This window comes from Nomascus leucogenys, chromosome 20 (genome assembly GCF_006542625.1).
Source record: "Nomascus leucogenys isolate Asia chromosome 20, Asia_NLE_v1, whole genome shotgun sequence".
NCBI classification, from domain to species: domain Eukaryota; kingdom Metazoa; phylum Chordata; class Mammalia; order Primates; family Hylobatidae; genus Nomascus; species Nomascus leucogenys.
In genome coordinates this window covers 1,967,380-1,993,498 of record NC_044400.1, presented here as the reverse complement: position 1 = coordinate 1,993,498, position 26,119 = coordinate 1,967,380, and the positions used below count along the sequence as shown (strand labels likewise).

Here is a 26,119-nt window from a genome sequence, read left to right as displayed (position 1 = left end):
TAGAAAGTATCAGCATCCAAATAAGAAACAGGACTAATTACCTGGAGCTATTGGCTGAGCAGGAGCCTGCGAGAGCTTTCAGGCGTGCTGAGAATTCTGTGTCCCGATCTGGATGGTGGATACGTAGGTGTGGACATGTATAAAAAGCCATCAAGCTGTGCACATAAGATTGAGCAGTTTACTGCGTGTAAATTATGTATACCTCGATGGGAAAGAAAAGCAAAGATTAAAAAATTGAGAAGAATTACAAGTTTTATCTGAATTCTATAAAAGGAATTATGAATTATATCTCAATTCCATTTTAATAAATTTAAAAATCTGTAGGAAATGAATGACATTTTAGGGAAATGTTATCTGTCAATCCCAACTCCGGAAGAGAGAAATTTTAAACAGACCAATCATTGTAGAAAAACGTTGTCCCAAAATTGCCATGGCTGCTCTCCCCCACCACAAAAGGAAAGAAACAGAAGATGCATCAGGCCAAGCCAGTTTCATGGGAAAATTCTACCAGATCTTCAAAGTGAAGATACTTTGAACACTGTGTAAACCAGTTCAGACGGTGGGAAAAGGAGGGGAAGGCATTCTGGAAGTGTTGCATTGACACCAACAACTGCAAAGGCCTTACAAGCCTGTGTGTGTGTGTGCGTGTGCACATCTGTGTGCATGTGTGTGCGTGTGCATGCATGTGTGCATGCATGCACGTGCATACATGTATCAGTGTCAGTGTTAACATGTCACGAGCGAAATTCAGCAGAAGGTTGAAATACATCATATGCAGTAGGGTTTATTCCAGGACCAGCCTGTCAGCTTGATTTTAGGATATCAATTTATAGGATACCCTCTTCATATTTGCTGAAAAGGCGTTTGACAAAATCCAACATTCAGCCTTGATTAAAAACTCTTAATAAAATAGGAATATATAGGTAATTTCTCACCATGATAGAAAATACCTATTTGAAGCCAAAGGTGACATGCTGTAAATAAGAAAGTATTGGCTTCAGCTCCAGTGAAGCCACAGGCCACCTAAGGATGTCCAGTATCACAACTGTGATTTCGTATTATTCTGGAGATACTAGTCATCCAAAGTAGACAAGGGAAAGAAACCCAAGCTATCAATATTGGGAAGGAGGAGGAAAATTGGAAAATTATCCCTCTTTGCTGTTGATAAAATTGTGTGCCCAGAGAATCAACTGAGAACTGCTGCCGTAGATTGGAATTTAGTGAAGGGGCCGGGAAACAAAAATTTAAAATCATGTCTACAAAGATAAGTTAGAAAGAAGAAAAGGCCAGGCACGGCAGCTCACGCCTGTAATCCCAGCACTCTGGGAGGCTGAGGCAGGTGGATCACTTGAGGTCAGGAGTTCAAGACCAGCCTGGCCAACATGGTGAAACCCTGTCTCTACTAAAAATACAAAAATTAGCCAGGCTTGGTGGCGTGCACCTGTAATCCCAGCAACTTGGGAGGCTGAGGCAGGAGAATTGCTTGAACCCGGGAGCTGCAGTGAGCTGAGATGACACCACTGCACTCAAGCCTGGGTGACACAGCGAGACTCTGTCTCAGAATATATATATATATATATTTAGGTATAAATTTTTATGTGTATATGTATATATATATATAGATATACACATATATATATATAGTGGAAAAAAAGCAAGGTACCAAATGATGTGTAGGACATCTTACCATTTTTGTTAAATAAAGTGTGGTGGGAGGAAGAACATAAACACGCTGGCATATGCACCAGCAGCCTCCGGAAGGAACATATGCTCAAACCTCACAACGTTGGTTGGCTGAGAGTCGGGGGCCTGTGGTGCTGGGGTTGGAAGTTGGGGAGAGGCTGCTCAGGGCATGGGCTTCCGTGTTTGTTGTCTGAACTGTGGATCTTTCTTGTTAATGGACACATGATGCTTGTACATATTTATGGGGTACATAGTGATGTTTCAGTACGTGTAACGTATGGTGATTAGATCAGGGTAATTAGCATATCCCACCCCCTTGCACACGGTGCACCCCCTGCCCCAGTGCCCTTTTTCCCAGGCTCCTGCTGGCCCCCAGCCCAGGGGGTGTTGTCCCCCCTCGAGTCATCGTGTCTGGCAGGCTTTGCAGCTTCACTGCTGGGGGCCTCCGGCTGCCCTGGTACCTGCTGGCAACTATCCTTCCCTCCCTGAGGCCACGCTGCCCTTCCTCCTCCCTTCGTGATGGAGTGAGCCGGGCTTTGGAGTGGGTCAGGACTGGCGGGAACAAGGTTCTGACTTGGGCCGGGGGCAGGATTTACCTCCCTGAACCCATCGGATCCTGTCCGTGAGACACCCCAGGAGTGGTGAGGGGCGTCTCTGGGTGGGCCTCCCTTAGCACCCCCAGAGCCTGGAGCTGGTGCCTACGTAGCCCCTCAGCCTGCACCAGCCTGCCTGACCAGGCCCCCATCTGCGCCCTACTCTTCCTTGAGCCTGCAGTCCATTCTGGCTCCTGGCCTCCCCACCATCTGCTGTCCCCAACGCCTCCCACCCCAGGTGTGTAGGGGTGAGTTAGAATCCACGCTCCTGGCCGGGCGCAGCGGCTCATGCCTATAATCCCAGCACTTTGGGAGGCCGAGGTGGGTGAATCACCTGAGGTCAGGAGTTCGAGACCAGCCTGGGGAACATGGTGAAACCCCATTTCTACTAAAATACAAAAAATTAACCAGGCGTGGCAGCATGCGCCTGTAGTCCGAGCTACTCAGGAGGCTGAGGCAGAAGAATCGCTTGGAACCTGCGAGGTGGAAGTTGCAGTGAGCCGAGATTGTGCCATTGCACTCCAGCCTGGACGACAGAGCGAGACTGCGTCTTTTTAAAAAAAAAAAAAAAAAAAGAATCCAGGCTCCCTCCCGGGCGGTGCAGCGTCTTATGCTGTTCTGTAGAGGAATTGGAAGTAGCAGAATAAACGACGGTCGTGGCTGTTAAACAAAACCGACAGCAGCGTTGGAGCGTGCTCTCTCACCAGCTGTGTGTCCGCTCCCCAGGGACTCTCACATCTGCCCCACACACCTCACCGTGAGCCTATGCAACTGCTGCTATTCAGGAGACGGAAGTGACAAAAAAGTGAGAGAACTTGAGTTTGCAAAGTTAGAGTGCTGTGTGGCCTGGCAGCTTCAGGTTTCCAGGAAAGAGGTCTCTCCCGCAGCTCCCAGCCCGGGTCCGGGGTGCTGCCAGGGCGGTCTCAGGGGCCTGGGTGGGGGTTCCCCACACACCTGGGTGCGCTCTTGTCTGCTGACCCTCTGTCCTTTGCTTTCTCCTAGCTGGAGATGGAGCTGAAGATGCTAAAGTCTCAGTCCAGCTCTGCCGAACAGAGCTGCCTGTTCTCCAGAGAGGAGGTGGACACGCTCAGGTATGTCCCCCAGAGAGGAGGTGGACACGCCCAGGTGTGTCCTGCGGGGGAGGAGGCGGACACGCTCAGGTGTGTCCCACAGAGGAAGAGGCAGACGTGCTCAGGTGTGTCCTGTGGGGTCGGGGGAGGTGGGCACGCTCATGCGTGTCCCCCAGGAAGGAAGTGGACACGCTCAGGCGTGTCCCCCAGGAAGGAAATGGACAGCTGAGGCGTGTCCCCCAGGAAGGAAGTGGACAAGCTCAGGCGTGTCCCCCAGGAAGGAAGTGGGCACGCTCAGGCGTGTCCCCCAGGAAGGAAGTGGGCACGCTCAGGCGTGTCCCCCAGGAAGGAAGTGCGCACGCTCAGGCGTGTCCCCCAGGAAGGAAGTGCGCACGCTCAGGCGTGTCCCCCAGGAGGTGCGCACGCTCAGGCGTGTCCCCCAGGAAGGAAGTGCGCACACTCAGGCGTGTCCCCGAGGAAGGAAGTGGGCACGCTCAGGCGTGTCCCCCCAGGAAGGAAGTGGGCACGCTCAGGCGTGTCCCCCAGGAAGGAAGTGCGCACGCTCAGGCGTGTCCCCCAGGAGGTGCGCACGCTCAGGCGTGTCCCCCAGGAAGGAAGTGCGCATGCTCAGGCGTGTCCCCCAGAAAGGAAGTGGGCGTGTCCCCCAGGAAGGAAGTGCACACGCTCAGGCGTGTCCCCCAGGAAGGAAGTGCGCACGCTCAGGCGTGTCCCCCAGGAAGGAAGTGCGCACGCTCAGGCGTGTCCCCCAGGAAGGAAGTGCGCACGCTCAGGCGTGTCCCCCAGGAAGGAAGTGGGCACGCTCAGGCGTGTCCCCCAGGAAGGAAGTGCGCACGCTCAGGCGTGTCCCCCAGGAAGGAAGTGCGCACGCTCAGGCGTGTCCCCCAGCGGGGAGGTGCGCATGCTCAGCAGAGGAGGGAAGTGCGGGAGATACGTCCTCCGGCAGCCTCCTATCCCTCTCTCCAGCCTGTGCCCTTCTCTGTGTGCTCCCCCGTGGGTGGCTGGAGTGAAGCCTTGCTCCTCTACTGCCTTCCAGGAAGGGCTTTTCTTTGTAAGTCACATCCCATCCACCTAGGTTCCTCTCTGCAGGGACATTGTCTCTGCTGGTGTGGGCCTTTCTTCAGCAGCACTTCTCCAGCCAGTGCTGACAGTGGGGGCCTCTCAGTGTCCCCGATGCTCAGAAGGGAGCAGGTCCTCCATCACAGGGCGGCGCTGGAGCCAGGTCTGCAGCTGCAGGAGCTGCATGGCAGTGCTGTGCCGAGACGGCTGCACCGGAGTGTGGCTCAGAGCAGAGCCCGGGCAGTGCGGCAGCCAGGCGTGTCCAGCAGCCCTCGGGCTGCACTTCAGACATGCTGCCAGCTCTCTGCCACCGCACAGTCCTAGGGCAGCCTCACCCCAGCTCCTGCTTGCACACGGCGCCCCTAGAGCAGGGTCTGCGGGCCGGGCTGCTCTTCTAGAGCTCTCTTCCCCTCCCCCGCCTTGTGGGACCCATCAGGGTCCTCAGGCAAGAGGTTTCCAGGGAGACGCAGGTGGAGCTCTGGGCCCTGCTTCGGTGCCTGTGTTGGCGCTGCCCCGTCCAGTATGGGTTGAAAGTGGCCATGGGGCAACCCAAGTGTCCTGCCAGAATCCACTGTGGGAGGTGGTGACTGTGGGCACAGGGTTGGGTGGCAGGAGGCCCATGGCTTTCCTGCATTGGTCACTCCTCTACTCTGAGTGTCTGCAGCAGGCCAGGCCCTGGGCATCCAGGGTTTCTCCTGGTTGTCAGAGGAACTGAGAACAGGGGACCGAGACAGCTCCAGGGGACATCTGATGGCCCTGCAGTGAGATGGGAGTGGGGAGAGAGCAGCCTTCCTTTGGCCACACAGCTTTGGTGTGTGGGCCCCTGGACCCCCCGCGGTAGCAGCCTCTGCTTCGTCACACCCACTCCCTGGGGTTCCGGTTTTCACCCATGGATGGCCCCTCTTTCTCAGGGTTGCCGAGAGTAAAGCAGGAAAAGGGCTGCCTTTAGTCTGGCCCTGGCCTAGGAAGTGCTCTGCACGTGAGAGCTGTGATGCCTTCTAGTTTTGAGGTTCCTCTAGCGTCTCTGAAGCATTCCTCATGCATGGGCTGTGCCTTACACATCGCCCTCTCTGACACCCGCCGGAGTCTGAGTGGTTTGATTTACATCTGTTCAGCTGTTGAGATACCGAGTGTGTGCCGCGGCGTCCTTAGGGCTGAGCATGGAGGCTGATGGAGTGGTGAGTGGGCCCCGACGCGCTCTCCGTCTTCATCCGTGTCTCCATGTCTTGGGGACCTGGGGGCCATTCTTCACCTAGGGGCTCTGTCGTTACAGCCTGTGAGGTGCACGTAGTCCTGTGACAGCGGGTGTCTCCCCAGGAAGTGCGTCTGCGTGCGGTCTTCAGGTTGATGAGGGTCGGGGGCTGTGGATGAGCGTGGGTGTGGGGCGGGGGAAGCTGGAGACCGGGCAGGTGCTATGGTGAGTGTGCAGTCTCTTTCCTAGCAGCGATGGGAGGCACTAGAGGCTTTAAAGTGGAAGAATGTGGCTGGAGAAAGCACTGGCTGCCAGGCCTGGGGAGGGGGAGGAGAGTGGCAGAGAGGCCGTCCCTGCCACCTGCTCGCCAAGCATCGGTGCTGGGAGCCCCTCCGAAGTTGGAGTTGGCTTTTCCTTTGCAGAGATGAACAAAACATGCCTCCCACACACACCCTGACTTGCAGGAGCAGCCCCGCCTGGGGAGAAAGACCCTTGCCACACAGAGCAGCGGGCCTGGGGGCCTCAGAGAGGGGGTCGTGTGTAGCGAGACAGAAGGAATGGCCCAGAAGGGCAGCCCAGGCAGGTCAGGAGCTCGCCAAGGCTGGATGACGTACCAGACAGGCTTCAATGTGTGTCTGCTGTGAGAGGGGGAGCTGGGACCAGCAGCAGAGGCCATGCCTTGTCATCATGGAGAAGGGCCTCTGGAGGCACGCGGGCGCAGGGGGAGAGGCCATGCATAGCAGCGAGTCGGGAAGGGCCGGGCTAGTGTGGCTGGTGCCTGACCCTGCAAGGTCCTGAATGCCATGCGAGGCAAGGTGGTCTCCACCATTGTCCTCCAGTCCCCAGGAGCCACGTGGGAGGTGGTGGAGTAGGTGCTTAAATCTGGGGAGTTGCGGCTGTGGCTTCCAGCAGCCGTGGAGGTTTCAGGAAGGTCAGTGTGTCCCGGCCCGTGGCTGCCCACGCAGGAGCCCACGTCACGCTGCACGGCTCCCCGCTTTCTGAGACAGCACTCTGCTTTCTGCTGGGCCTTTTGGCACCTAGAACCTCTCGTTCTGCAGTTGATGGGAGCATGGCCAGGCGTGTGTCAGATTTATGTGGGCTGGCATGCTTGGGGTTTATTCATTTTTACAATTTAAGAAAAGGCCTTTATCATTGATATCTTTTACATCAAGGTCAAAGCTTCTCGTCCCCACCATTTTGTTTGGAGCCCTTCAGCCTGCCGCTGTGCTGTGGGAGCCCTTCTCTGGGCTGGCCGAGGCTGGAGCTGGCTCCCTCTGCTTGCGGGGAGGTGTGGAGGGAGAGGCACAGGCAGGAACCGGGGCTGCGCACGTGGCACTCATGGGCCAGCGCAAGTTCTGGGTGGGCATGGGCCTGGCGGGCCCCGTGCTCCGAGCAGCTGGCCGGCGCTGCCGGCCCTGGGCAGTGAGGGGCTTAGCACCCGGGCCAGCAGCTGCAGAGGGTGTGCTGGGTTCCCCAGCACTGCCGGCCCATCCGCACTGCACTCGAATTCTCACCGGGCCTCAGCCGCCTGCCCGCGGGGCAGAGCTTGTGACCTGCAGCCCGCCATGCCTGAGCCCACACCCGCCCCCCGCCATGGGCTCCCACACAGCTGAGCCTCCCCAATGGGCGCCGCCCGCTGCTCTGCACGCATGGTCCCATCAACCACCCAAGGGCTGAGGAGTGCAGGCGTGTGGCACAGGACTGGCAGGCAGCTCTGCCCGCAGCCTGGCGTGGGATCCACTAGCTGAAGCCAGCTGGGCTCCTGAGTCCGGTGGGGACTTGGAGAACTTTTATGTCTAGCTAGAGGATTGTAAATGCACCAATCAGCAATCGCTGTCTAGCTAAATGTTTGTAAATGCACCAATCAGTGCTCTGTGTCTAGCTAATCTGGTGGGGACTTGGAGAACTTTTATGTCTAGCTAAAGGATTGTAAATACACCAATCAGCACCCTGTGTCTAGCTCAAGGTTTGTAAACGTACCAATCAGCACTCTGTGTCTAAGGATACCTCAAGGTTTGTAAATGCACCAATCAGCACTCTGTGTCTAAGGATAGCTCAAGGTTTGTAAATGCACCAGTCAGCACTCTGTGTCTAGCTAAATGTTTGTAGATGCACCAGTCAGCACTCTGTGTCTAGCTCAAGGTTTGTAAATGCACCAGTCAGCACTCTGTGTCTAGCTAAAGGTTTGTAAACGCACCAATCAGCGCCCTGTCAAAACAGACCAATCAGCTGTCTGTAAAATGGGCCAATCAGCAGGAGCGGGTGGAGCCAGATAAGGGAATAAAAGCAGGGTGCCGGAGCCTGCAGCGGCAACCGGCTCAGGTCCCCTTCCACACTGTGGAAGCTTTGTTCTTTCACTCTTTGGGTAAATGTTGCTGCTGCTCACTCTTTGGGTCCGCACTGCCTTTATGAGATGTAACACTCACCACAAAGGTCCGCAGCTTCACTCCTGAGGCTGGCGAGACCACGAACCCACCGGGAGGAATGAACAACTCCAGACGCGCCACCTTAAGAGCTGTAACACTCACCACGAAGGTCCGCAGCTTCACTCCTGAAGCCAGCGAGACCACGAACCCACCAGAAAGAAGAAACTGAACATGTCTGAACATCGGAAGGAACAAACTCCAGACACACCATCTTTAAGAACTGTAACACTCACCGTGAGGATCCGCGGCTTCATTCTTGAAGTCAGTGAGACCAAGAACCCACCAATCTCGGACACGGGAGGACCAGGGATGGTCCTCACACACACAGGCACAGCCACACATGTGTGCCTGCTCTTGCCCACGTGCACACACGCATGCACAGCCACATGTATGTGCGCCTGCTTATGCCCACATGCACACTCACATTTTCACATCCATCTATTTGTTGTATGTGAATGACATGTATCACATAGCATCGTTTTTCAACACAGAAGCTAGAGAGAGCGTTGGTGGGGATTTTTAAGAGGCAGCAGCTGAGGAGCCCTTTCAGCTGGAACAAATCTGAGCTACTCCTCTCCACTGTCAAATAGCAGCTCTAGCAAATCCTAAATGTTGCCTGTGGATTTAGCAACTGGTTAGACGCTCGCTAATTCCAGAGGCTCACCTGTCTGTGCCAGTGCCTGCTAGTCACACTCGGGCCCTTGCTTCTCAGCCGTGTGATGCCTTCTGGATCCCGGGAGGTGCTGGGGACCCTGGAGATGCCGGCCTGCCTGCCTCAGGGGATGAGAGGTGACCCATGACCCCACTCACCCGAGGTCCACTCCTCAGGACACTCTGTGATCTCCACTCACACCCCAGGGACGCAGTGCCCAGGCCCACATCCTTTCCAGAGGGCCAGGTGCTAGACTTTTAATGTTCTTTTGTAGAAATTATCATTTTTCATCCAACAAATCTCCATTAAACACAGCTGCTCTAAGTCTCCTCATGAAGCCACATAGAGGTAACTAGAAAGACAGTCCCTGCCTGCCAAGCTTCCAGGGCAGTGGGTTGATCTTTGAGCTCACCGTGCCCAGCCCAGGCCGCCAGGGAGCATACAGCCTGGGAAAGTGGAACTGGTTTTCCCTGGTTCTGTCCTGTTCTGCAGCTGCTCCTGCTGCCCACCATGGAGAACCTGCTGGCTGGGCCGGGTCTGGAGTGCAAGTGATTGGTCCCATTGGAAGGACAGCTGCGGCCGGAAAGAGGTCACCCTCAGATGCTATGGACCCAGGTGGGAGGGTGTGGCCCCGAGGGGGCCCGGTGATGGACTGCCCAGCCCATCTGAGGATCAGGAGCACAGGGCGGGACTTGGGGAGCCTTTGTGGCCTCATTCTCCCTCCCCCGAGCAGCTTCAGGAGCAGGCTGAGGCAGCCAGGTCAACAGGGTGAAGGCTGGTGAGCCGCCTCCACCTGGCTGGGCAGCACTGTCAGCAGGCCCGTGACCACCAGAGCTGACCCCTGCCCATTGCCTGGCTGCCGGTAGCGACAGTGGCCCCTGTGTCTGGGCTCTGCAGGTGGGGCCAGTGACCACAGCCAGTGAAGGCAGGTGCGCTCCCTAGGTCCGGCCTGCGGCTTGGGTCCTCAGGGCCCTGCCTGCCTGGGTCCTGTGCCCCGGACCTGCTGCTTCCTCTCCAAAAGCCTGCCCGCCTCCCCTGGTCCCCAGCATCCTCAGGTTACCCACACACTCTGGCCGGGGCCTGCTCTGTGTGCTGTGCTGGGCACTCTGGGCCTTTCCTTCTGGCATCTCACGTCCTTCCGCTCTCGAGAGCTTTCTTGGCTCTGTTCACTGATCATTTCCTCTCCTGTTTTCTGTGTCTTCTTTCTGAAACTGTTACTTGGATGTTGGATTTTTGAATAGTTTTCTCTCTTTTAAATCTTTTGATCCTGTTTTCCTTCTTTTTGTCCTACCTGCTGTATTTTCTCAGCTTTGTTAACGTGTTCTTATTTTATTTGTTGCCATACTCTTCGTTTCCTGAGAGTGTGTTTCTGTTCTCTGAGGATTCTTTTATGTATGAAACATCCTGTCAGTGTTCATGAGTGCAGTGGGGTCACTGTGTCTTTGATGTTAATAATAGTGCTTTTTAGAGTTTTCTTCTCCTAGTGAACCCTGTTCTCTGTTGCTCTAAGTTGCTGTTTTTCTGCCAATGTTGGACCTTACTCTTTTCTTTCTGGATGATTTCCTTAAGCATTTGGTGGTCCCAGCTGCCCGTGCCAGGGTGGGTTTGCCCTGTGCGTCTCCGCAGAATCAGGCTGGGTCTTCCACTGGGGAGCCCTTGGGAGGGGCCTCTGATCTTTCCTCTCAGCCTGGGTGACTGGTGGGGGGGTCTGTGATGCCAGCTCCTGGGGGCTGAGCAGGGAAGCATGTCGCCAATGTAGGACTCCTCTTGCGGTGAGGCACCCTGTCCATGCCTTACCTAACGGCCTGTCTCAGCCCGGAGATGTTACACAGGATGTGCAGAGTGACATGCAGGCTCCTGCCCTTCACTCCCAGAAGCAGAAGCCAGCAGAGTGCCCTGTCCCCGCCCAGTGTCATCAGCGTGGCCCCTCAGGGAGCATGTCTCCTGCCCCAGCCTTCAGCAGCCAGCACTGCTCCTGTGTCTGTGCTGGGCAGGGTCAGCAGGGCTGATGGCAGGGACCTTGGTGCCATTCGGCAGAGGCAGGCCCAGCTCTGGCTCTCTGGTCCACTAGTGTCCCAGTGCCCAGCAGGGAATGGAGCCTCCACCTCACCCAGCACCGAGGCAGAGCAGGATGCGGAGGGGGGTCTTGAACCCCCAGGAGCCCATGTCAGAGGCTCAGCAGGGCCTTCCCCACACCCTGCAGCAGGGAGGCTGTGGGCTGCCCTTCATGCCTCCTGTCCGTGGTGTTGGCGAGACAGGCAGGGGCCCAGCTCGCACCCGCCTGTCCATGGTCCTCGTGTGCGGGGTACACATTCCCGCTCTAGGGGCTGAGCTCGTACCCGCCTGTCTGTGGCCCTCATGAGCAGGTACACATTCCCCGCTGTAGGGGACCAGCTCGCATCCGCCTGTCTGTGGCCCTCATGAGCAGGTATGCATCGCCACTCTAGGGGCTGAGCTCACACCCACCCGTCCGTGGGGTGAGTGGGGTACGCATCCCCACTCTAGGGGCCCAGTTCACACCTGCATGTCCGCCACCCTTGTGAGCAGGTGCATCTCCGCACTCCGTGTGTGCCAGGATGGTGTCCACCAGGTCTGTGCGGTGGCAGAACTCCCACTCTGCCCCCAGCTCTGGCACGCCTAGATGTACACAAGCCAAACAATAGTTTCAAAACCCAGGACGCAGAAGTGTTTGGGATGAACAGAGAATCGGGCAGATCTACATTTACAGTTGAGAACTCACACCTCACCCTCTGCGACTGATGGAACTGAGTGTCCCCATCAACCTGCAGGACCTAATCAGTGTCTGGGGAACGCCCTTTCCGAGAGCAGAGGACTCTTGCCTCTGCATTCCTGTAGGACAGTCACAACAGATCACATCACGGGTCATCAAAGAGACCCCAGTAAACTCGAAAGAATCGAATTCACTCAGACTGTGTGCTCCGAGTGGAATGAACCCAAACTAGATGTCAGTAACAGAAGAACGACAGGGAAGTCTCTAAGCATTAGGAAATTAGCAACACATGTCTGCATTGCCCGTGTGGGGGAGGAGGTCTCCCGGTACAAATAAGTACACTGAGCAATAATGGAAATACACGCATCTAAGTAAGTGGGGTCCAGCTAGACCGGTGCTGAGAAGGAAGTACGTCACGCTCAGTGTTCACGTTGGGAAAGAGGAATGGTCTCTGATTTATGTTCCTATCTCAATAACCTGGAGAAAGGAGAGCGGAATAGCCCAGAACAAGCATGGATGAAGGAAATAACAATGAGCAAAAAGCAATGGAATTGAAAAAGAAAATAGAGAAAATTATTAAAACAGTAAGCTGGGGCTTTTTTGGAAAAAAAAATCAATAAAATTGACAAATCTCTAGCAAATTTGACAAAAATAAAAAGACACAACCAAAATCATCAATATCAGCAATGAAATAGGGGCCATCACTACAGGCCCTGTGGCCATTAAGCAGAGGGTGTTACCCCACAAACAACTTGAAGCAGCAGACTCACAAGCCACCCAGAACCCACAAGCCACCAGACTCGACAAAGATGAAATAGGTTATCCGAATAGTCTTGTAAACTATTAAAAAAAGAATTGAAGTCATAAAGATGAGAAGGATATCCCTAGGCCCAAATGGTTTCCCTAGAGAAATCTACCAAACAGTTAATAATTAAGATCAATTTGACACAGAAAATTGAAGAGATTGCCAGGGTTTAGGCGCGGGGGTGCATGTGTGTACAAAAGGACAGCGGGGCGAGCCTTCCGGTGTCAAGACAGGTCTGTGTCTGGACGGCGGTTGTGGGCGCACACATCCACACATATGACAGATCGCATGGGAGTAGACGTGGAGGGAAGTGCCTGTGAGCTGGTGGCAGGTGAGCAGTCTCTGGATTGTACCCATGTTTTCCCGTTTTTGATATTGCTGTTTAAGTTGTTACCATTGAGGGAGATTGGGTAAAGAGGACACGGACCTCCTTGTATGTTTCCCACACATTGCTGTGAATCTGTGATGAAGTCTTCATTCTGTTTTAAAGGTCTCCAGCCAGCCCTGCAGTTCCAGTGCTCCCTCCTCCCTGCCTCTGGAAGTTGTTGCTGGGGTGGGTATCCCCGAACCTGGGGAGCTTGTGGTGTCAAAGCTTCTTGGCTGTTCCATTGCTGGCGCAGGAGTCAGCTTTTCTGGGGTCGTTTGCCACTCATCTGTCTGGAAGCTTTCCAGCTTCCATTCTAAAGGCTATTGGATGCTGTGCTTTCTTTTATTTTCTTTGTCTTCCGGTAAATGCCTCAAAAAAAGTAAGCAAAATCTTTACCCTTGTTTTACTGGGATTTTGAGAGAGATTACACTTAAATGCACACATTCAAGCCACCATCTTTAACTGAAGTCTTTGATGATTTTTCCATTTATATATATATATTTTTAAGTGAAACACGCATCATTTGCATCCTGTTTCTCCACTATATATTATAACGTGAACACTTCCCCATGTTTTTACAGGTTTTTATAAGTCTTAACATATAGTTGATTAACCCCTTTTGGAGCTTGAGTGGTTTCGCGTTTTCATCTAGTGAGAACGAAGGTGAACTGTGGGCCATGTTCTGTGCGAGAGAATTCTGTGTGTCTAAAAAGACCGACTGTAGCCTGTGGGAGCCTGGCTGCACCGAGAAATCCCATCCCTTGTGGTTTTTAGTGGTGACGGCAACAGCCCGCAGCAGCAGCGGTGGCCATGATTGCAGTGAGAGGCAGCTGACGTTTGTGCAGGGCTCGCTGTGGGCCCCACATGGCACTGCATGCATCTCCACGCAATCGAGTTCTAACTGCGGGCCTGAGACAGGGTTTAAGGATAGTCACTGTATTGAGGTGGAACTCGCACACTGAAGGGCTGGCTGTGGGCGCTGCATGGCACTGCATGCATCTCCACACCACTAAATTCTAACTGTGGGCCTGAGAAGGAGTTGAAGGATATCTGCTGTATTGAGGCGCAACTCGCACACAATGGGAGGGATTCATTTAAACCTGAGTTCATGGTCAGCGAGTACTAAGGGCGGGCAGGGGTACCCTTATCCAGGGAGCAGGTCATAGAGGCTGTGTTATCTTCAGAGTTTTAAAACAATAATTAAAGCAAATAAAAGTGGATGCACTTCTTATCACCACATGCCTGCAGTTCTAAAGAATGCCAGCAATAATCTGCAACTCTACCACCATTCCCCCACCACGTGCCACCGTCACGTTTCAACAAATGTATGCACAAGCATGCAACCACCACAGTAAGACATAGGACATAGCCCAGCAGGTTTTTAAATTTTTTACTTTTTAAATTATATAGTAGGCTGGGCATGGTGGCTCACGCCTGTTATCTCAGCACTTTGAGAGGCCAAGGCAGGTGGATCACTGAGGTCAGGAATTGGAGACCAGCCTGGCCAACATAGCGAAACCCCGTCTCTGCTAAAAATGGAAAACTTAGCTGGGCGTGGTGGTGCGCGCCTGTAATCCCAGCTACTTGGGAGGCTGAGACACGAGGTCACTTGAACCCGGGAGGTGGAGGTTGCAGTGAGCCGAGATTGCGCCACTGCACTCCAGCCTGGGTAATAGAGTGAGACCGTCTCAAAAAAAAAAAAAGTAAAAATTAAAATTATATAGTAAAATTAACTTTTTTCTTATAGGATACAGCTCTGTGAACTCTAATCACCCTGTAATCAGAGTGCAAAATAACGTCACCCCTTCAGGAATCCTCCATGGTCCCCCTTTCCATTCACCCGGCCACACAGGGACCTCCCGGCAGCTGCACATCTCCGCTCCACCCTGCAGCTCGGCTTTTTCCAGCTGAGTCCTACAACATGCAGTCTTTTGAGACTGGCTCCTTTCACTCAGCACAACGCTCTTGAGATCCATCCGAGCTGTTTGTGTATAAAAGTCAGTTCCTTTTTCACTTATGTAGCTTTCTCATAAATATCGAGGTCAGGAGCCATGAGTCTCCCTCCTGGTGGTTCTTTTTCAGGGGGGTTTGACTCTGCTGACGGGTAAACAGCATGCAGTCTTCTCCCTGACACAGATGGCTTTACATTTACTTAGGTTTTCTTCATTTCTTTTAGCAACGTTTGGCAGTTTTTAGGGTACAAATCTTATGCCTCCTTGGGTAAATGTATTGCAGAGTGTTTTGTTCTTTTTGATGCTGTTATGAATGGAATTGTTTTCTTGATTTCCTTGTCAGATTGCTCGTTGCTAATACAGGGAAATACAACTGATCTTTTGTGTGTTGACTTTGTATCTTGCAACTTTGCTGATTTTGTTTATTGACTAGAACAGGTTATTTGCAGCTTCTTTAGGGTTTTCTGTAGCCTGGCATCTGCAAAGAGAGAGAAGTAGTTTTACTTCTTCTTTTCCAATTTGGATACAATTGGATACAATTGGAAAATATTTCTTTTTCTTGCCTAATTGCTCTGGCTATGTTGAATAGAAGCAGCAAAAGCAGACATTCTTGTCTTGTTCCTGATTTAGGGGAAAAGCTTTTAGCCTTCCACCATTGAGATTGACATAAGCTATGGGTTTTTTGTTTTATTTGTTTATTTTTTATTTTTATTTTTTATTTTTGAGATGGAGTTTCGCTCTGTCACGCAGGCTGGAGTGCAGTGGTGCCATCTTGGCTCACTGCAACTTCTGCCTCCCGGGTTCAAGCGAATCCTGCCCCAGCCTCCCGAGTAGCTGGGATTACAATCATGTGCCACCATGCCCGGCTAATTTTTATATTTTTAATACAGACGGGGTTTCATCACATTGGCCAGGCTGGTCTTAAACTCCCGACCTCAGGTGATCCACTCGCCTCGGCCTCCCAAAGTGCTGGGATTACAGGCGGGAGCCACCACACCCGGCCAACAGTTGATTGTTTGAAAAGATGGAATTGCCACACCATTTACCAGATTCAATAGGCAAGTTGTGGAAACTGGACGGAGAGTTCTCATACCTTCTTCACCCGGTTTCTCTCGCTGTTGACATCTCACGCCGCCATGGCATTCGTCACCGGTGTGTGACTCTGGGCCTGTCTCCAGCCCTTGTTTGGATCCACCAGGCTTTCCTGCATGTTGCAGCCAGGGCACCGCGTTGATTTTAGTCGTCACATCTCTCCTGCCGCTGGTCGGTGACAGTTTGTCTTTCCTCGTTTCTCCTGACCTCAGTACATTTAGGTGTCCCTAGAACGCCCCCGAAGCAAGCTTGTGTGATGTGTTTCCTTATTAACCTGAGATGGTGGTTTTTGGAAGGAAGATCAGACGGCAAGTCCTTTCTCACCATGTCCCATCAGGGAGCCCCTGACATCCACGGGACAGCAGTGTGGACCTGACCTCCAGACTGAGGCGTCGACGGCAGACCTGACGGCCGGACTGAGGCGTCGACGGCGGACCTGACCGCCGGACTGAGGTGTGGACGGCTGACCTGACCGCCGGACTGAGGCGTCGACGGTTGACCTGACCGCTGGACTGAGGCGTGCTCTGCCTGGTGCCTCGTCCGCGAAGCTGTTTGCACTTTCTCCACTCTCTTCCTTGGAAGCAAATCCCTCAGGGCGCAGGCGACGCTCCCCCTCTGGAGGGATGAGTTCTACATGTATGATGTGGAGTTCTGTGAGGGAGGTGTCTCCTCTTCCCCGTTTATTCACTTCTTCTTTTATTGCCAGCAGTGTGGACTGAAGGGTGTTTGCTGCATGCTCTGTGTTCTGATCTGGTGCATGCACCGGGACTTGTTTACTGAGTGCAGTGTGGACTGAAGGGAGTTTGCCACGTGCTCTGTGTTCTGATCCGGTGCATGCACCGGGACTTGTTTTGCTGGGTGATCTCCCCGCGGCCGGCCGCTCCCCACTGTGCCCCGTCATTGGATTTCCTGAGCCCTTCCTCACTCCCCGACACCACAGGGTGCTCCAGACTCACCTTGTGCCCTCTGCCCCAGCTTTCCAATCAGCCGTTCCTCCACGGAGCCCTGAGCCTTCTCTCGGCAGCACAGTCCTGAGCAGCCCAGGTCAGGGTCTGGGTGTGCCTGTGGCTCCTGGGGCGGCGCTGCTTCTACACCCTCCCGCCAGCTGCCTTTACTGTAGTGTTTGCCTGCTGTAAATATTTCTGTCCTTTTACTTGCAGCCTGCCTGTACCCGTTCTTTGAGTTTCTGTATACGTGATGTCATTGGGTCAGTTTCTGAACCATCATGGCAATCTCTGTCTTTTCATTGCTACCATTTTATTATTTGTTTGTGTGTCTCCTCCATTTTTGTTTTTCCTTTTCATGCTTCCTGCTTTCTCTCAAGTTACTTGAATGGTTTTTAGTATTTCATTTTAATTAAGCGGATGGGCATCTGACTATTTCTCAGTTTGATGTTTTGAGTGTTTGCTCTGGGAATTAGAGTACTTATCACTGCCTACTTAGAATCAGCGTCATCCCACTTGAAGTCACACCTGGAAGCCCCTCCCGGCAGGTCCCTTGCCCTCTGCCTTCCTGCCGTCCTTCCACCTACATGGAAAACAAAACAGGTTTTGTTTTCAGTCATACAGTGTTTTGAAGAGGGCAGTAGGAGAACCGGGTATTATCTGTAAGCCCAGATAGCTGCCATCGGTTCCTCCTTCATTGTCGACGCCCCAGGTATCCTTCATGTCCTCTTTCCTTCTGAAGGATTTCCGGCAGCCACTCCTGGAGAGCAGGTGGCTACGATTCCTCACGGTTTCCCTCGGGTGGGTCCATCTTTATTCCCCTCGTGTTCCTGAAGGAGCTCTGCCCTGCACACGCAGCGCGGCCCGCGGCCCTCGCCTCCCAGCGCGCCACGAGTGCGGCGTTCCTCCTCCTCACCGCGGTTCCTGCCTGGGGAGAGATTTTCAGACGCTTGAATCACTGTTCCCTTTGAGGTCACACAGATTTTTTCTGTTTTCACCATTTTTTTGCCTTCAGTTTTCAGCAGTTTCATTTGGATGTGTCTGGGTGTAGATTTCTTTGGGTTTATTCTGTTTGGAGTTTGCTCAGCTTCTTGAATCTCTAGGGATTCTTTTTTTTTTTTTGCCAAACTTGGGATTTTTCAGCCATTTATTTCCTTAAATACTTTTTCAGCACTTCACTTTTCTGTGAATTTGCTGAGACCTTTGGGTGTCCGTGTGCTGTGAGAGCGTGCACACTCGTCTGCGTGGGCCGTCTTGTGGCCCCTCTCTGTCGCACTTCCCAGATAACCCAGCCCTGTCTCCTCAGCCCCGGCAGCTGGAACTGCCTCTCCAGGCTGACTTGAAATCTCTGTGGTTCTTCATGTGCCGAGTAATTTGGGGTTATGTCCTGAACACTGTGAGAGAGGTTGTGTGTTTAAGTCCTGTGAGGAATGTGAGTGTTTCAGTTTGGCAGTGAGCCGACCTGGGTGGATTCTAGCCCAGGTCCCAGCAACCTTCTGTGGGGTGCAGTTCCCATCCCATTTCAGGTCGTGAAGCCTTGGCAGTGCTCCTGGCCTTGGCCTGGGACATTGGCAGTGCCCGTCAGCTTAGCTGTCGTCGGCTTCAGAGGCCAGTGTGGATGGGACCCAGGCACAGGCCGACCCAGGGATGCCCTCAGCTCTCACTGGCTTCAGATGCCAGTGTGGATGTGACCCAGGCATGGGCCGACCCAGGGATGCCCCCCAACTCCCCAGGACCACCCTTTTCAGTCCCTCCATTCCGTGCTCTTCGGGTGCTTTCATGTTTCTGGGTCTCCCCTTTGTGGTCCTCCAGGGATGTGGGGCTCTTTTTGCACCGTCTGTTGCACTCTGCTGGTGTCATGGAGGTTGGGCCCACGCCTGGCCCTGCGGGGGGAGGACAGGGAGGAAAACGCAGCTAGAGTTTGTCCTGCCCATCTGGAACAGAGAACATGGCTCCTGCTTCAGGCTCCCTGCCGCCACTGCAGCCCTGTGGGCTGAGCCCGTAGTAGTGTGCGAAGAGCAGAGGCAGGGGCCACGGGGGCCGGGGAGTCCATACTCCGAGCAGGGAGGGTCACACGCTCCTGAAACTCTGTGGCTTTCTTTCCCGGCCCCCAGGTGAGTGCCGGAGGACTTTGCCTTGAGCTCCTCCTACAGCAGTCTCACCACTGCCTGGATGGTGGCATGAGGTTGAGGTCAGGGGATGTGAGAGAAGGGCCATGGTGTCCCCTTCCCGCCAGTGTGGTGGGCCTTCCAGAGCTGGGCGTGTGTCCAGGCTTTGTAACCCTGTCTGTGGGAGAGGAAGGGCAGGCATGGGCACCCCGTCACACTGCCATGTCTGCGGGGCTTTGTCACGTGCTCTCTTTATGACAAGCCTGGAGGGGCGGGGTGCTCCGTGTCAGGACACACAGCGAGTGTTGGGTTAAGCTGGGCCCCACCCACCCTTGTGTGACCATCTCCAGGGCTGGGGGTCCTACGTACCCCACTTGCCAACCTCTCTGGTGGGGTTCCACACCCATTGTTCAAGGGAAACGCTCATCAATGCCTGCTGTGAGTCAGACACCATGATCAGGGCTGGAAACGTGGAGCCAGCCATTTGATGAAGGGGACAGAGAAGTAAAACGTGAAGTGTGGGGGTCAAGGCCCACTGGGGAGGGGCTGGCAGGCAGTGCAGGGGTCTGGGACCCGTGGGAGGCTGGCCTGGATGAGGGGCTTCCTGGACTGGATACTGTCTGCCCGTTGGGCCTCAGGTCTCCCTACTGTCCCCTCTCCAGGCCCCAGGAGCCTCACCTGCGGCATGCAGCCCACCCCATTACATTATGCATCTTTTAGTTCAGCAAAAACAACTAATCATTTTTCTTGCAAAAGTTTCCCTTGTGTGTGATGGGTTTGTTACAAGCAAGATCCCGGCTACCCTCCAGCTGCTTTCCACGCATACGCTCGGAGACAGGCACCTGCTTTGATTGGCGTCATCGTCTCGAGGAAAGATCTAGGCTGGCAGCTAATTTATGTAGCACTCCTCATGTTTAAAAAAGTTGCAGTAAGTCAATTTCAAGAAGCTTATGCCAGCACTGATTGCTTTGAACCGTTTGAAGGCAAACCAGAATTCTGAGCTTTTGAGCACCATCCCCCGCAACTTGTTTATTCGTTTGTTCTCTTTCTTGCTCTCTGTGCAGTAGCAGTTTGTCTGAAAGGAGGACAGCAGAAGAAAGTGCACCCCTTTGGTGCACAAACAAGCATGCATGTGGGCTTGCTGTCTGGCGGCGAGGGTGGGTCACGCAGGTCATTCTGTTAACATGGCTGCAGCTACACGCGTGCGCTTATTCAAATTCAGCCCTTGAAAACATTTTGCTCCCAAGCCTTCAGAATCCATAATATCATTTTAAAAGGGGCCTTTTCATCCAGCGTCTCCCTAAGTTGAGAAGTCCCTGCAGAAGGCAGCTTCTCAGAGATGGCCTTGGAGGCTGCCACCATGTCGTCATTCATCACCTTGGGCAGGTTCACTCCCCTGAGAAGCCCTGGGAGGCGAGGGTCAGAAACACCCATCCCGGGCCTTCGGCCAGGCCCCTTAGCAGCTCTGTGATCAGGGGCCTCTCAGACAGCTTTCTGGGCCTCAGTCTCCCCTTTACTCAGGCACCAGGACTTCCCTGCTAGATTGATGTGAAGACTGAGGGGGTTGTTTGTAAAGCCACAGCACTTCTGGGGCTCCCAAAACCTCTCCAGGAGGCATCAGCTGGTGCTGGAGGTGTGTGCTAGGTCTCACGCTGCACAGCCACCCTCCTGAGAGACGGTGACACTGGGCTGTGCTCAGATGTCTCCCCGGCTGGCACTCCCTGCCTCAAGAGGAGCGAGGCATTGTTGCTGCAGAAATACCTTCTAGGCCCATGCTCAGGATGTTGGCGTGAGTGGGAGTGTCCCAGACACCCAGGGACGGCAGTGCATGGCGTCTGCTGGGATGACAGAGATGCTTGCCCCCGGCCAGCAGCCCCGCCTCCAGAAGCATGTCCTGCAGGTGCGCCATACAAGCAGGAAGCAGATGTCAGAGGTCATTCACTACAGTACGGTTTTTACAGCTTTCTTGAGGTACAACTGGTGTGCAGTAAGCTGCACGATGTTAAGTGCGGTGTGATGAATTTGCATGTACACACACATACACCCATGGAGCCATTCACATTCACATTCAAGACCCCCAGACACGTGCTCTTGTTTGACAGGAATCCCTCCTCCCTGCCTCCTCTCCCCACGCCAAACCCGCCGACGTGCTTTCCATCACTGTAGATTGGCAGGCGGCTGTCGAGTCTTCTGGGCGTGGCGTCGGTCCTGGAGCGTGTGGTCTCCGTCTTTTTGCCTCTTCCACGCAGCATGGCTGGTTTGGGGAGAGATCACTGTGCACACAGCTGCGTCGTCTTCACTGCTGAGTTGTGTTCTGTCGTATGGAGACACCACAGTTTATACGTTCCCTTGCGATGGACATTTGGAGTTTTTCTGGTTTTTGGCTATTCTGAATGAAACTGCTGTATATTATAAATAAAATCCCATGTAGAAATCAACTTTGTTTTCTTTCAGGTAAACACCTAGTGTAGAGTGCCTGGCGGTCACATGTGTAACGTGTTCCGAGGTTGCCTGTCTTCCAGAGTGGTTGAGGTGCAGCTTCTCCTCACCAGCATGCAGCACAGTCTTTTTACTTAGTCCCTGTTTTATTTTTTTAAATGTTTCTTTTAGAGACGGGGTCTTGCTCTGTTGCCCAGGCTGGAGTGCAGTGGTGGGATCATAGCCGCCTGCAGCCTCTGACTCCGGGGCTCAAGTGATCCTCCCACGCCAGCCTCCTGAGTAGCTGGGACTACAGGTGTGCACCACCACACCCAGCTAGTTTTTTAGAAGTTTTCATTTAGGCCTTCTAATAGGTTGGCAGTCGTATCTCACTGTGGCCTTTTATTTTTTATTTCACAAATGACTAATGACGTTGAGCATCTTTTCATTCAGCTCACTTGTCATCTGTAGATCTTCTCTGGTAAAGCACCTGTTTTTTTGTCCATTTTAAAATTTGATTATTTTTCTTATTGTTGAGTTTGGGAGAGCTCTTTATATGTTCTGGATACAAGGCCTTTATCAGATTATTTGCTTTCCAAATATTTTCTCCCAATCTGTGTCTTGTCTTTTCATTCTTTCATCGGGTATTTTGAAGAGAAGTTTTTGTGATAAAGTCCAATTTTTCAATGTTTTCTGTTACATATGATCCTTTGGATATTAGTCCATTTTCACGCTGCTGATAAAGACATACCCGGACTGGATAATTGATAAAGAAAAAGAGGTTGAATGGACTCACAGTTCCACGTGGCTGGGGAGGCCTCACAATCATGGCGGCAGACAAAAGGCACGTCTTACATAGTGGCAGATGAGAGAATGAGAGTCAAGCCAAAGGGGAAACCCCTGATAAAATCAGATCTTATGAGACTTACTCACGACCACGAGAACAGTATGGGGGAAACCACCCGATTCATTATCTCCCACCACGTCCCTCCCACAACACGCGAGAACGGTATGGGGGAGACCATCCCTGTGATTCATTATCTCCACCACGTCCCTCCCACAACACGCGAGAACGGTATGGGGGAGACCATCCCTGTGATTCATTATCTCCCACCACGTCCCTCCCACAACACGCGAGAACGGTATGGGGGAGACCATCCCTGTGATTCATTATCTCCCACCACGTCCCTCCCACAACACGCGAGAACGGTATGGGGGAGACCACCCCTGATTCATTATCTCCCACCAGTCCCTCCCACAACACGCGACAACGGTATGGGGGAGACCACCCCTGATTCATTATCTCCCACCACGTCCCTCCCACAACACGCGACAACGGTATGGGGGAGACCACCCCTGATTCATTATCTCCCACCACGTCCCTCCCACAACACGCGACAACGGTATGGGGGAGACCACCCCTGATTCATTATCTCCCACCACGTCCCTCCCACAACAGCGACAACGGTATGGGGGAGACCACCCCTGATTCATTATCTCCCACCACTTCCCTCCCACAACACGGACAACGGTATGGGGGAGACCACCCCTGATTCATTATCTCCCACCACGTCCCTCCCACAACACGCGACAACGGTATGGGGGAGACCACCCCTGATTCATTATCTCCCACCACGTCCCTCCCACAACACACGACAACGGTATGGGGGAACCACCCCCGTGATTCATTATCTCCCACCAGGTCCCTCCCACAACACGTGGGGATTATGGGAGCTACAATTCAAGATGAGATTTGGGTGGGGACACAGCCAAACCGTATCAGGTATCATAGCTAAGAAATCTTTGGCTGTCCCAAATTCACAAGATTTTCTCCTGTATTTTCTTTTAGTAACTTTATAACTTTTGGTTCAGGATTGAGCAGGATTTTCATTTATTGTACAAGATTTTAATTCTTTACTCCCCCCAAGAATACCCAGTTTTTCCAGAACCATTTCTTGAAGAGTTTGTCGTTTCTACACTGAATTGCCTTTGTATATTTTTCAAAAATTGGTTGTGTTTGTGCTCCTGTTTCTGGACTCTACTGTGTTTCATTGGTCTGTCTGTCTTGCAGACCAGTACTGCATTGTTGTGATTACTACAGCTTTCAAGTAGTTGGTGAAATTAGGTAGCCCCTCCTTTTTCACTGTCAATGTTGCTTTCTCTGTTCTAGGTCCATTACATCTCCATATGAATTTTAGAATCAGCTTGCCAATTTGTACAAAGAAGCCTGTGGGATTTTGACTGAGGTTGCTCTGATTCTGTGGATTAATTTGGGGGAGAAGTGCGTTCCCAACACCCAGAGTCTCCCAGCCTGGACGAGGCATGTCTATCTCCCTGTGTGGAGGTCGCCCTGGAGCTCTCTCCGCAGTGCTCCGAGCTTGTCACATGCAGGTTTTTCTTGGCCTGTTCCGTTCCATCTCTGTGTATTTCATGGTGTTGGATGCTTTTGTAAGTGATATTTTCCAGATGACTTTCTGGTGCTGATTTCTAGTTTAATTCCATGATGGTCCTATAACATAGTTAGAATTAGGAAATTCCTAAATAGACTGAACCTTCTTTTATGGTTTAGCATGAGGTCATCTTGGTACATAGTTCAAGTGCTCCTGAAAAGACTGGGTCTTCTGCTCTTAGAGTCAAAGCATTTACCCAGGTGAAATAGGGCAAGTTGGCTGATCATGTGGTCCTTGTCCTCCTGATTTTTTGCCCGTTGTTCTGTCAGCTATTGAGAGGGATATTGAAGTCTCCGATTGTCATTGTGGACCCGTCTGTTTCTCCCTGCATTTCTGGCTGGTTTTGCCTCATTTGTTTTGAGCTCTTTTATTAGTACACACACATGTTTAGGATTATTATTTTCCTTTGACTAATGGATCTCTTTATTATTATAAGTTACCTTCTTGGTAATAGTATGTGCTCTGAAATTTACTATTTCCGGTATTAGTAGCGTCTCTGGCTCTCTGTTGCTGGTTTTCTTAGTGATGACATGTTATGTCTTTTTGCATCTTCCTATTTAAAGTGCATTATTGTTGGCGGTATCTAATTCGGTGTTGCTTTTTAATCCAGTTTAAGTGTCTGTCTTTTAATTGTAGTGGTTAGGCTACTTACATCTAATTTGATTATTGATATGATTAGTTTTGATCTTGTCATTTTAATATTTTCTATTCGTCTGTCTCTTCTTCATTCCCTTTTTCTTTTTTTTTTTCTTTTTACCTTTTTTCAACCTAGTTTGGTGTTTTTCTGATTTTGTTTTATTTACTTTTTTGGCATTTTAGCTATAAGTCTTTGTTATTTTAGGGCTTGCTGTAGGGTGTATAGTATACGTCTTTAACTTATCGCAGCCTACCTTCAAATGATATTACGTCTTCTCACATACAATGTAATCACCTTACAGCCGCAGTGTCGGCTTTCTCCTCCAGCCTTTATACTGTTGTCATACATTTTATTTATTCTATATATTAAATCCCCAATATATTTTCATTAGTTTTGTTTAATCTATTAATCACTTCAAAAAGTTAATAATTTAAATTTTTTAAAAAGACATGAATGTAAGAAAGATCTCCCTAAATGCAGCTGCTGTTCCAGCCCTCCTGGTTCTCTGCGCAGATCTGGGTTTATTTGCCTCGCCCCGCCCCGCCCCACCCTCGTCCTCCTTCACCTGCAGGCCTTACCTGACATTTCTGTAGAGCAGGTCGGCTGATGATGAATTCTTTCAGCTTTTGTGTCTGATCTGAAGGCATCTTTATTTGCTTTTGTTTTTGGAGATGGTTTCACAGTTCTAAGGTGGTGGTTTTCATTTCTTTCGTTGTTTCAGTTTTCATTTAATTTCTTTCGTTCTTTTCTCTGTTGTGCTGTTTCTCATGAGAACCCCGCCTTGTGCCTCCATAGGTACCACCTCTGCCTTTAAGGTGGTTTTCCATGCCGTGGTCCTGAGCAGGCTCATCCTGATGTGCTCTGGGGCTGCCAGCGTCTTGTTTCCTGGGCCTGTGTTCCTTGCGCTGCCTCGTGTCTGTTGAGCTTCCTACATCTGTGGCTTTATCCTTTCCATTGAATGTGGAACTTTCTTATAGTATTTGTCCCATCGCTTCCTCTGCCTTCTTTCCTTTTGGGACTCCCGTTCTTGTATTTTATGCCTCATGAAGCTGTCCCACAGCTCAGTGATTCTCTTTTCATTTTTCAGGAATCTTTTCCTCTCTGTGTTTGTTTGCTTATCTATTTATTTTTGAGACAGGGCCTTGCTCTGTCAGCCAGGCTGGAGTGCACTGGGGTGATCTTGGCTCACTGCAGCCTCCACCCACCGGGTTCAAGCGATTCTTATGCCTCAGCCTCCTGAGGAGCTGGGACTACAGGGGTGCACCACCACGCCGGGCTAATTTTTTTATTTTTAGTAGAGAAGGGGTTACGCCATGTTGGCCAGGCTGGTTTTGAACTCCTGGCCTCAAGTGATCCAGCTGCCTTGGCCTCCCAAAGTGCTGGGATTACAGGCTTGAGCCACTGTGCCCGGCATCTGTGTTTTGTTTTTGATAGTTTCTATTGCTGTGCCCTCGAGGACATTAAACTTTTCTCTTTACGGATTCTAATCTGTCATTAATCCCATCCAGCATGTTTATCTGAGACGTAGTTTCCACTTCTACGTGTGTCTCTTCCAAGTATGAACTGTTGCATTTTTCCAATAGTTTTAACAACTGTCTAAATGTCCCTGTTTGCCAGCATTGCTGTCTGTGCAATGCTGTGTCTTGGTAGGTATTCGTTGATTGGTTAATCTCTTCATTATAGGCCATGTCTTCCTGCTGCTTTAAATGTCTGGTAATCTTTGACTGGATGGCAGGCTTTGTGAATTTTAGCTTGTTGTGTTCTAGACATTTTTGCATTTGTATAAATCTTCTTGATCTTTTTTCAGAGATGCAGTTAGGTTTCTTGGAAAGAGTTGGGTTTCCTCGGGTCTTGCTGTTGTGGTGTGCTGGGATGCCCTGGAGCAGTTCTCAGGCTGGAATAGCTGTCCCCACTCCTGTCCC

The 26,119-nt window shown here is 51.9% G+C and overlaps 1 protein-coding gene across 10 annotated transcripts in view; it reads left to right on the top strand.

Moving 5' to 3' along the window:
• Positions 1 to 26,119, top strand: part of MAD1L1 (mitotic arrest deficient 1 like 1) — a 408,034-nt gene that overhangs the window by 242,907 nt on the left and 139,008 nt on the right. For all 10 annotated transcript variants that reach the window (XM_030801339.1, XM_030801341.1, XM_030801338.1 and 7 more), the window contains one exon: positions 3,279 to 3,367. In XM_030801339.1, coding sequence (XP_030657199.1) covers positions 3,279 to 3,367 — 89 coding nt within the window. The remainder of the gene's footprint in view (positions 1 to 3,278; positions 3,368 to 26,119) is intronic.